General features: G+C 38.6%; 1 protein-coding gene across 1 annotated transcript; it reads left to right on the top strand.

The window, feature by feature from the left end:
- The first annotated feature begins 1,941 nt into the window (after window positions 1–1,941).
- On the top strand, window positions 1,942–5,406 carry LOC125035941. Its single transcript, XM_047628253.1, has 4 exons — window positions 1,942–2,233; window positions 2,411–2,772; window positions 2,999–3,009; window positions 3,108–5,406. The coding sequence occupies exons 1-4, from the start codon at window positions 1,942–1,944 to the stop codon at window positions 5,404–5,406; spliced, it is 2,964 nt and encodes a 987-aa protein (XP_047484209.1).
- The last annotated feature ends 7,094 nt before the right edge of the window (window positions 5,407–12,500 follow it).

Raw genomic sequence — 12,500 nt, 5'->3', positions numbered from 1 at the left:
CCGTGGATTGGTCCAAGTATATAAAATCCCCTTTTTCGTTTGTACTTTATACAAGATATATAAAGGTTATAAAGATTTTTTTTTTTTTTTCTGTATTTATATATGTGTAAAGTTTTAGAAGGAAAATTGTAAGTATCTCCCTTTTCTTTATACGAATGCCCTGAGGTATTTTCCCAAGCTGTTGTGCTTTGGCAAGTAAAGGGGGCGTGTCTTTCCTCCAACACCTGGCATAGGACACGGTGCTCTCCTGTATACTCGTGAGTTAATAACAAGGCCATATTTACAATGTGGAAGTGCGAATAGGACTGTGTTATACATAACTCATGTCTGCAATCTCTTTCCAGCCTTTTTCTTTGCACAAAATCCATGACTTATGCTGGAGGCTGAAAGAAGAAAATAAGTTCGCGTAACAAGTGAAGCGTCACAAGCGTCACAACAGAAAATAAGACGACGAACAAAAACTAAAATAAGAATCGATATTTTTGTGTGTAATACTATTTATTTTGAATATATGGTGTTATTTTTATTTGTGTATATTTCTTACCCTGAATATTGCTAAATAATTGATGCATATAGGATCGAGAAAACCTAGAATGAGACTGAAACGAGCTGATCTATCATTCAAGGAAGAAAGAACCTACAAGTGGCATAGTGAGTAGGATCCTCATCAATTTCATTTAGCAATATTAGGGTGGAAATCGTGATTACAAATGATTGTAAAAGTGGTATGTTTTACAGATTGTTCCGTCCATTTTTGAACATTGGGTTTAACGAGTGTCCTGTGATAATCTTGGTGAGGCTTGTAAACTCTGGGCATTCGTAAAAGGGAGATACAGGTGAGAAGGAAAGTGCTTTTGTTATAACCCTATTGTATTGACAATGTACCTTATATTTGGTGAGTCCATAAGGTTTTATTGATTTAGTGTTTTTTTTTGTTGTTTTTTTTACAATAGCGGAATATTAAAGTTGTATTTCACTTCAGAAGCGTAGTCATGCTAAATAAGCCAGCTAGTGCTTGTACTGTTACGCGCGCGCTGGTTTCACGTGACTTGGTGATCGACTGTCGATCGTACATCGAAGTCGTGGGTGCCTAATTGAAAGTAGTTTATGCTTTCACGTTTCTTGGATTTTGAACGTGTTAGTCAGTTTGACTTCTTCAACTTCCAACGAACTTAATGTGTTAATTCTATATTTTGTTTATACATAGTTGTTCTGAAATGTCTTTAGTGGATATTTTGGAGAAAGCTCAAGCGCTTGGCTTGAGTGCAGACGTAGTTCATGATTTACTAGAAAAGCAGCATCAGATAGATAAGGATAAGGCGGATAGATTGGAGCGGTCAGCCGAACGAGAGGCGAGACGGCTAGAATTAGAATATCACGAGGCAGAGAGGCGACGAGCGCATGAACTCGAGCTTGCTAAAATTAAGCATAGTAGTTCGAACGCGTTAGACAGTAATTCTAGGTCAAATTCGCATATGTTCGAGGGTCTTAGACTGCCTACTTTTGCCGACGGCCAAGATGATTTAGATAGTTATCTACAGCGGTTCGAACGTTTAGCAGAACTGCATGGGTGGAAGCATGAGGACTACCACGTATATCTAGGTACATCATTACGTGGTCAAGCACTTAAGGTGTATATTTCTTTACCAGATGAAACACTCCGAAATTATGAACGCTTAAAGGAAGCCCTGCTTAGAGCATTTGCTGTTGATGCAGAATCTTATAGAAGAAAATTCAGAGAGTAAATGTAAAGAAAATGAATCATATGTTCAATTAGTGGTTAAGATGGAGCAGTATCTCGATCGGTGGCTATCCATGAGTAATGTTGAGAAAGATTACGCTCGTCTATTTGATTTCCTTATCCGGGAACAGTTACTGACAAATTGTAGTTCTGATTTACGCGTGTTCTTAAAGGAAAGAGGGTGTGAAAGCGCAACGGAGATGGCGGAAGCAGCTGATAGATATCGTAGTGCTCACGCATATCGCGGAAGCAAACTGCCAAGGCCGGTGCAAAAACAGAGTTCACCTAATTCTGATGACATTAAATGCCATGGATGTGGGAAGCCTGGTCATATCCGTCCGAACTGCCCTAGTAACCCTAGAAACTTTAAGCAAAAGACAGAGGGTAAAGTTCATTTTGTTTTTCAGTCTGAGATTAAACCACAAAACAGTATAATTGATGCTGAAGGCAAGTTGTTTGAAAAACCAGCGGAGGTTATGTTTGACACGGGATGTTCGACTGTAATTGTTAATGACAAATTAGTGCCTGCAAGATTTAGATTGGGGCCTATGGTTTAGGTTTATGATTATCTTTGGGTTCCAAATTCCTTCCCTAAGGTCAGATGTTTTATTCAAAGTAATTTTTTTTCGGGGTGGATTAGTGCTATTGCAGCTCCCCTTAAATTTGCAGATGTGCTTATCGGACTAGTTCTTGACGTAAAATTGCCTAGTAAGTGCGCCACTACCTCGCTCGAGCACGGACAGAGCAAAGGCGTAGGCGATGATGCTTCACAAGCTCTTACAAATGTAGGCGATGTTCCTGTGGGTAATGACTACAAAATCGCGGATAAAGAGGATGTTAATGAGTCTCCTGACGTCATTGCTATGAGTGTCCAGACTCGCTCATCTATATCAAAAGCGGCTAAGATTACCTCATTAGCTTGTTCAGAATTCCTAGATCTAAATATAAATAAAGATCAAATAAGGGAGGAACAGCTAAATTGTCCAACTCTTCAATCTATCAGGGAAATAATAGGCGGACTAATTTACAGGGTATGTCTTGAGAGCAAATATGTTTACGAAATTTGAAGTAAGCAGCTTGTTATTCCAGATAAGTACAGGATTCACGTCCTAAATCTGGCTCATGATTCACTGACTGCCGGACATTTCTCTCATCGGAAGACGAGTTTTAAAGTATTTTCTAAATTCTTTTGGCCCGGTGCTGGCGCTCACATTAAGAGATATTGCAGATCATGCCCAATATGTCAGAAATTTTCAGCCAAGGGAACTGTACGTAAAGTACCAATGAAGAATCTCCCCATAATTTCCGAACCCTTTTCACGTGTTGCCATAGATTTAGTCGGACCTTTTTCACCTTGCGCATATAGAGGAAACAAATATGTGCTTACTTTAATAGACTACGCTACACGATATCCCGAAGCTGTACCTCTGAAAAACATTGATACAGTAACCGTTGCGGAAAGCTTGGTAGAAATATTCTCGAGAGTTGGTGTCCCGAGAGAGATCTTATCTGACCGCGGTTCACAATTCAAATCTGATCTCATGAGCGAAATTCACAGAATGTTATCTGTTAAAGCTTTATATACCAGCCCCTATCATGCTTCATGTAATGGTGCTGTAGAAAGACTGAACGGTGTCTTAAATTCAATGATAAAGAAGCTTTGCGTAGATCACCCGAAAGTTTGGGATCGCTATATACCTGCTGCCCTATTTGCCTACAGAGAAATTCCGAACGACAGTCTTAAGTTCTCCCCATTTGAATTATTGTACGAACGTCAGATTCGTGGACCTTTAACAATTTTACATGAGCTATGGACAAAAGATGACATCGATAGTGACGTAAAAACTACCTATCAGTATGTTTTAGATTTACGCTCGCGTCTTGAGGAGACTGCGAAACTAGCAGCTGCTCAAGCGGAGATTAGTAGTCGTAATTGTAAGAGCTATTACGATCTTAAAGCTAAACACCGCAAGTTAAACACAGGTGAAGAAGTACTAGTCTTATTACCCTCCAGTAGTGATAAATCAATTATGCAATGGCTTGGTCCTTACCCCGTTGTACAATGCAAAGATAATGGCGTAGATTACGTTGTTAGAGTACGTGGTGTAAAGAAACTATTTCACATCAACATGCTAAAAAGGTACTTCCGCCGTGACAGCTACAAAAGCGAGAGTGAAATTGCTCAGGTATGCATAGTTGAAGAAGAGAACCAAGTGGGTGATAACTGTGAACCAGTTTATTTTGACACAGAAGGTATTAGTAACATCAATTTTGGTAATGAACTAACTAAAATTCAAATTGGCGAATTGAAAGGGATTTTGAGTAAATTTACTGATGTACTGACTGTCAAACTGGTTCTAACAAATACAATAGAACATGTTATTAATATAAACTCTAGTAAACCAGTGTATAAGAAACCATATCCCATCCCTAACAGCCTTGTTAATGATTTCAACACTGAGATTGACAAGATGTTAGTCATGAACATTATTGAACCTTCAACATCTGCATTTTCTTCTCCTGTCGTGATGGTGAAGAAAAGTGATGGGTCGTGGAGAATTTGCATTGATTTTAGAGCCCTAAATGACGTAACTGACTTAGATGCAGAGCCCATGCCTAATACAGAAGAGGCTCTTGGAATATTTGTTAACCATATTTATTTCATTGAAATAGATCTTTGCAGAGGATATTGGCAGATACCCTTATCGAAAGACTCAAAGATGTATACTGCGTTTGCTACTTATAGGGGTCTCGTGCAATTCCGAGTTATGCCTTTCGGATTAAAGTCTGCTTGTGCAACCTTCATAAGACTTATGAGGAAAGTGGTTTCTGAATTGAAAAATATTGACTGTTATTTTGATAACATTGTAATCCATAATAATGATTGGTCTGAACACCTACAGGACGTGAAAGATCTTTTGCTGCGTCTACGTAAGCATGGTTTAACTGCAAGCCTTAGTAAGTGTTTCCTTGTTTTTTCTAAAATTAAATATTTGGGAGTTTTGTTAGGAGATAACTGTATTAGTCCTCTTGAGTCTAAAATCAATGCCATCTTGGCAATGCCTTTGCCTGTAAACAAGAAGCAATTAAGATATTTCATCGGAACTATAGGTTATTACCGCAAATTTGTTCCTAATTTCGCAAGTATAGCAGCTCCCTTGCATGATCTCCTCAATAAATATAGTAGTAATAGATTACAGTGGAGTGAGGAGAAAGCAAAATGCTTCAACAAACTAAAGCTGTCCTTAGTAAGTAAACCAGTACGTTGTTTACCAGATGATTCTAAGACTTTTTATGTTCGTACTGATGCTTCTGATATTGGTCTCGGAGCGGTGTTATTACAGAATATGAATGATATTAACATGCCTATCTGTTACGCTAGTAGGAAATTACTAGATAGAGAAGCAAAATATGCTGCTATTGAAATGGAATGTCTTGCCATAGTTTGGGCAATTCAAAAGTTTAAAGTCTATTTATATGGAAGAGACTTTATCTTGCAGACAGACCAACAACCTCTTGTTTATCTCAAAAATATGAAAAACACTAATGGTAGATTAATGCGCTGGGCTTTGGCACTACAGTGTTATTCATTTACTGTTGAGTATATAAAAGGCAGCGAAAATGTAGGAGCTGACATTCTTAGTCGTTGCCATGTACCTGAATAGTTGACCAATTATGGTCTCCTGTATACTCGTGAGTTAATAACAAGGCCATATTTACAATGTGGAAGTGCGAATAGGGCTGTGTTATACATAACTCATGTCTGCAATCTCTTTCCAGCCTTTTTCTTTGCACAAAATCCATGACTTATGCTGGAGGCTGAAAGAAGAAAATAAGTTCGCGTAACAAGTGAAGAGGAAGTGATAAACTTTTCTTCCTGAAGCGTCACAACAGAAAATAAGACGACGAACAAAAACTAAAATAAGAATTGATATTTTTGTGTGTAATACTATTTATTTTGAATATATGGTGTTATTTTTATTTGTGTATATTTCTTGCCCTGAATATTGCTAAATAATTGATGCATATAGGATCGAGAAAACCTAGAATGAGACTGAAACGAGCTGATCTATATTTCAAGGAAGAAAGAACCTACATATATACATATACATAAATGCAAATAGAAATAAATATAAATATTAACACACACACACACACACACACACACACACACACACATATATATATATATATATATATATATATATATATGTATATGTACACATCTATATGTATATATATATATATATATATACACATATGTGTATGTATGCACACACACACACACACACACACACACACACACACACACACACACACACACGCGCGCGCGTGTGTGTGTATATATATGTATATATATAAATATATGCACACACGTATCTGTCTATCAGTCAATCAATCTATCTATCTAGCTATCTCTCTCTATATATTTACATATATTTGTGTGTGTGGGGGTGTGTGGGTGTGTGTATTTTTTTGCTGTTGGGTGATGTTGAGTTTAATACTTGCCCTAACCGTCCAAAATATTGCACCTTACTTTATAATTAATATTCGTGGACTTGAATGAACTTGAATGACACTATTTTTGGTGCTGAAACGCTGGTTTCAGGCATGAGGCACACCTAAGATTTGCTTTTGCCTAATTTTGAAAAAAAAAAAAAACTTTTGCTACGTAGGGATTTTTTTGCAGTTTATATTCAATGATTGGTATTAATGCTAGTTGTTTTACAAAGTATGGATGCGATTGTCATGAGTACGTGTTTGTGAGCGTGTGTAGGCATTTTGACCCATTCGCCCCGGATTTATGTTCTGTCCACATGTGCTCAGCCGGCAAGGAGTCTATCAGTGGACCCTAGTTACCGATCCTGAATTCCCAATTCCTTGAATTGGCGGGAAAATGTGTTTTTCTTATTAAAACTATCGATACTGTTATCACTGGTATTCATATTATGATTAATACACTGTTATTAAAATATTTTAGACAACGAAATGATACAAAAGACCCTTTCTTAAAGTGAAAGAGAAGAGTAAACAGGTGAGATAGGCAGTTCTAATAACTGGCTATTTGGTGACTAAAAACTTGTAGTGCAATCTATGTGTAAATGCAATAAATAAACTTGTATTGCAATGGGCATGGCATGTATTCTTGCCCAATGGGGCGAATAGGTTAATGATTTCTATTTTGTTTAGCCAACATGGCATTTCTGGCTTAGATTTCTCAGATGTTGTTGGATGTGAGCAGTAAGTCCATGGGCAACTCACAGGAGTGGTAATCTTTTAGATCTTTTATTAACTAATGTGAGAGGGGTAATTATGTAGAGTCCATCGCACCAATTGGTTCTTCTGCGCACCGTAGCATATTAACTATTTATAGATAATTAGCATAATTTATTATATTAGTTCTAACACAATTTTTTGCTATATTGATATACTTTCGAAACAAAGATATGTGCATGTATATTTTTGATTTCTACATCTCGACATTAATAATAATAATTATAATAATCATAGTAATAATAATAATAATAATAATAATAATAATAATAATAATAATAATAATAATAATAACAACAATAATAATAATAATAATAATAATAATAATAATGATAATAAAATTCATAGGATCATCACTGAAGATGAAAAAGTTTTAGATAAACAAAACTAGCAGGGAACACATTATCAAGTGTGATGAATAAATAATTAGATTATGATAATAAAGCTAGGCACTGGTGTCCACCCTTATTTCCATTGCAGTACTGCAACCTCTCTCGCTGTCACCATCTGCCCATCCTACATCCTGGGCGAAAGACTCAACAATCATGAATGATGCTCTGACGTTACAGGAATATACCTCTTTCATGGTTATAGGCGCGTCGGTTTCAAAAGTTGAGCCTTTAGACAGGCTTGTTAGTACATCATCTAACAAGCCGCCTTTAATATAAACTTTAAACGCAAATATATATACATTTACTCATATGAATGCATAATTATGTTTATGTACAAATCTTATCATATGCGTGCGTATGTATGTCTACCTGTATGTATTTTAATGTATGTATGTACATGCTCACATACCCTTTTTAATCGGTACTTACAAATCACTAGTACTTTCAATCAATATACTGACAATCATTTATTGTAGAGAACTGCTACTTGATCAACATCAAATCAACAAGCAAGGATGCTTCAATCCTTTTGTAACATGACGTTACAATGAGGTCATTTGGCCGTCGTGACTCACTATCAGGTAATAAACATGCACGGCACGGATGTATCGCTTAGACGTTGCAATAAATTACAGATGCAATTAGAGATTACGTCAACAGCTACCAAGTAGGAATTTGGGAATTTTCCTTCAACCCTTTCCTTCTACATTTACAATTGTTTATCTAGGTTATACAGTTTATTTTCATTTAATATCAAGTGAAATACACCTCCAACTCCCACTTATTTCTCTCTCTCTCTCTCTCTCTCTCTCTCTCTCTCTCTCTCTCTCTCACTCTCAGCCGCGCAAGTACACGTCACATTAAAACCCATTTACACTTTTCTTATATCTAATTGAAATGAATTTCCTTTCCTTTCTCGCATTCTGAGTGACTCTCACGGGCATACTGAATGACTTCAACGTCTACGTGAATTGGTTGCCATGACGACGTAACTATGAGGATGTCGTACACTTGCCGGAAATTATCATACATCAGGCAAGATCTTGTTGTATAGACCTTAATGCTTTTATTTATTAATTTATTTATTATTTATTTTTTTGTAGGAAAAAAAATACTACTAGCTTGTGAGTATTAATAAAGTCTTGGCATAACAATTTAAAATGTATTAATATCGATTATAATGACATTTTTATTTCCGAATTTTCATTATAGAATCAATCATTAATCGCCTATTTATTTACCCTTTTTCATTGTTGCATTGCATCATTAGAATTATAATCACCCTTATATCAGTTAGCATACATAACAGACTCTATGAATCTGATCGTTTTGCTGTTTTAGCTCTTTTATTCTCTCCCGTATGATTATTCCAACATCAAGATATATGTACGTCAATAAATAGGCATCACACATATATGAATATGTGAATGTGTGTGTGTGTGTGTGTGTGTGTGTGTGTGTGTATGTGTGTGTGTGTATTCACATACATACATATGCATATGTATATATATAAACGTATATACATATATGTGTGTATACATATATACACCCATTCATACATAAAGAGTGTGTATATATCACTGACAATATATATATATATATATATATATATATACACACACATGTGTGTGTATATATATATATATATATATATGTATATATATTGCCAGCGATATATACACACTGTGTACGATTATATATTATACATCCATATGTATATATGCATACATATACACATTATTTATAATATATATAATATATAATATATGTCTATAATATATACACATGTCTACATATTTATACATATATATATATACATGTCTATTAATATATATATTCATATATGTTTATATACATATATATATATATATATATATATATATATATATATATTACATACACACATACACACACAAACATATCATCATCATTTGAGAGCTAACGCCGGCAGGGGCACATAGCCGCATCCACCCTTCGCTTCCATCTACGAGGGTCCCTCATGGCGAGCCGCCAGGTAGGGGCCTGGCCCATCTCTAGCTCCTCACGACAGGTTTGATCAATCTGCCCAAGTCACGACTTCCTCACTCGTCCCACAGGTCTCCTCCAACCAGGGTTGTCTCGGACAGAGACAACCTGGTGGTTATGGTCATCCTGGGGGAATTGAGCCAAGTGGCCATATAGCCTGAGTTGGCGATCGTGGATTGTGCAAGTAACAGGTCTTGTACCGGTCTCACGGTGCAACCATTGTTTGTACACATGGTCCCGCCAACTGTACCCCCCTGATCCGGTGCAAGGATCTGTTACAAAAGGCATCAAGACAAGATTCCAAGGCACAAGATAGCGTCCAGGTTTCACTACCATATAGTAAAACTGGCAGTATCAGGGTCTTGAAGACACATAGCTTGGTCCTTCTGCACAGGTACCGGCATCTCCAAATACTCTTGTCAAGAGATTTCATGACCCCTGCTGCCAGGCCAATCCGTCAACTGACTTCCTGGTCTAACAGCCCAGATTCGTGTACTGCACTACCAAGGTATATAAAACACTGCGACTTCGATGTTTTCACTGCAAGCACGTACCGACTGCACAGGGTCTCCTAGTAGGCCCCAAAAATACTGGATTTTGGTCTTGGCCCTGGAGACCTCTAGTCCCAGGGGCTTCGCTTCATTGTTAGATGCATCAAGAGCTGCCCTTAGAGTTTCCAGATATTCAGATAGAATGGCAACATCATCAGCAAAGTCAAGGTCTGTAACCTTGATACTGCCCAGAGTTGCTCCACAGTGACTTTGGACAGTAGCTCTACCCAGTATCCAGTCCATACAAGGGTTGAAAAGTGTTGGTGCAAGAACACACCTTGCCTCACACCTGAACTAACAGGGAAGAAGCTCGACAGGCCCCCACCACACTTTACAGCACTTTCAGTGCCTGTATACAGGTTTGCTATTAATCCAATCCTTGTTGGAAATTCCTCTTAGCCTCAGGATCTCCCAGAGTGATTCGCGATGCACAGTATCAAACACCTTGAGGTTGATATAGGCTGTGAGCAGCCCATGTCCGAACTCACGACGGCGCTCTACAATGATTTGAAGCGCCAGGATGCGGTCTATTGTGGACTTCCCAGGAGTGAATCCAGATTGCTCCGGCCTTTGGTGCCTCAGCAGGTGGTCTCTGATATGTCTCAGTAGGATGTGTGCGAGGACCTTGCCTGGTACACTGAGTAGTATAATGCCTCGGTGATTGCTGCAGTCCCAGCGATCCCCTTTGCCCTTCAAGAGAGGGATGACCACACCCCTCAGCAGGTCAGGGGGAATGGTACCAGTCTACCAAAGGGCAGATAGTACTGCATGCAAGCCCCTTGCCATAGGTTCTCCACCAGCCTTTAACAATTCAGCTGGGATGCCACAAACACCTGCTACTTTACCACTCTTCAGCTAGGAAATCGTCCCCCTAACTTCAGTCAGGGAGGGCTGATGGATGGGTCTGGCAGAGGAATCTCAACATTACCCGAAAAATACTCAGCCCAATATACACGCACCCCATCAGAATCTGAGATTATCTGGCCATTTGCTGAGCGGATTACAATCGTCTGTGAGGAGGGCTTGGAGTTCAGCCTTCTTAAGGCTTGGTAGGCAGGACGAAGGTCATTTACTAGGGAATGGCTTTCGACCTCTTCTGCAAGACTACTGATAAACTGTTCCTTATCCCCTCTCAACAGTGACCTAGTCCTGCGCACCAAAGAATGGTGCAAGTTGCAATCCCCTGACAATCGAGCCACATGACAAGCATCTGTGGCTTCCAGTGTCTACTACAAGATGGAATTTTGTCTTGCTCTATGACGTTCACCAATCGATTCTTGAGCTGCATTAAGCGTTTCACGCGTGATGGTATCCCACAGAAGCACGAGGGTTAAGCCCTCGAGTGCTGTGAAACAACCAGAGATAGCCTCAGCAAACCCCCGGGCAAACTCATCCTCCCTCAATCTATGATCAGTTCCACAGAACTCGGCGCTTCGATACACCCTGCAGTTCTGGAGAATCCTCCATAGATTGCTAACGAGGATGTGGTCGATCTCCTTGGCCACACTACCCATATCGCTGTACCAAGTCCAACGATGAAGGTCAGAATGCTGATACCAGGAGCCAGAAATCCTCAATTTCTGGGACCTAAAAAGTCATGGAAAAGGAGGCTATTCTCACTGTCAGCATCAGCTCCTGAGCCTTGAGGACCGAGAGACACCTCGTAGCCAGCTCGATCGCATATATATATACATATATATATATATATATATATATATATATATATCTACATATATACAACACTAAAAATGGATAAATAAAAATGTACTACAATGGATCGGGATATGAAAATTAGGATTACCTCTTCTGATTATCATTATATATATTAAGTTAACATAACTCCTATTAGCCAAAATAAGGGAACTGTCAGGACACGTAACTTTTCCTCTCCTTGAAGTATCGGGCGGGCTCCGTTGTTCGCAGAAGCCGGCTGCAATTCAGTCATAAAAGAATAGGGTAAGGAGAGACAGAATCTTTCTTCGATCAAGTGTGGGCACCAACTGTTTATTTTCGCGCCAAGTAGGGTTACACTCATGCCGTGACGTCACGGCCGTACATCTTTTCAATCATAAAAAAAGTTATAAATACCAATAAAAATATGTGTCCTCATTAAAACAGAAATGGAGTAAATTATATTAACGAACAGATAATATACTGAATGGCAAGTAAAACAAAATAAAACCAAAGAAAACTAGACCCAAACGGGTATAACTAAAATAAACCTAAATTCCCTAAAACCGTGAATAAAGATCTAAAAATTGCGTAAAAGTGTATCAACGATGCGGGGAAAACGCCCAGCGGCGACTGGTACACTCAAAGGTGACTCCCCGGGTGCGGAAATGCGAACGGGTCGCGGGATGCCCGCCATTACGGGTGTCGGGAGGCTGCGGTGATGAGCGCCACTCTTACAACAGCAATAAGAAACATGAAGCCAAATGAAAGTCTCAATACCATAATATGCTCTTCGACTGGAGTGACCACTACCAGCGAGGGTTGGTCTGCTGGTGATGGCTATGG

Source organism: Penaeus chinensis, chromosome 20 (genome assembly GCF_019202785.1).
Source record: "Penaeus chinensis breed Huanghai No. 1 chromosome 20, ASM1920278v2, whole genome shotgun sequence".
In the NCBI taxonomy this organism is placed as follows: Eukaryota; Metazoa; Arthropoda; class Malacostraca; order Decapoda; family Penaeidae; genus Penaeus; species Penaeus chinensis.
This window is presented reverse-complemented; position numbering and strand designations above follow the sequence as displayed.

Bases quoted from the DNA above. Each gene is read 5' to 3' on its own strand.
- LOC125035941 (XM_047628253.1), top strand. From the start codon at position 1,942: ATGGCGGAAGCAGCTGATAGATATCGTAGTGCTCACGCATATCGCGGA. The intron at 2,234-2,410 runs GTTCGACTGTAA...TTAAATTTGCAG, and splicing joins GGTTATGTTTGACACGGGAT to ATGTGCTTATCGGACTAGTT.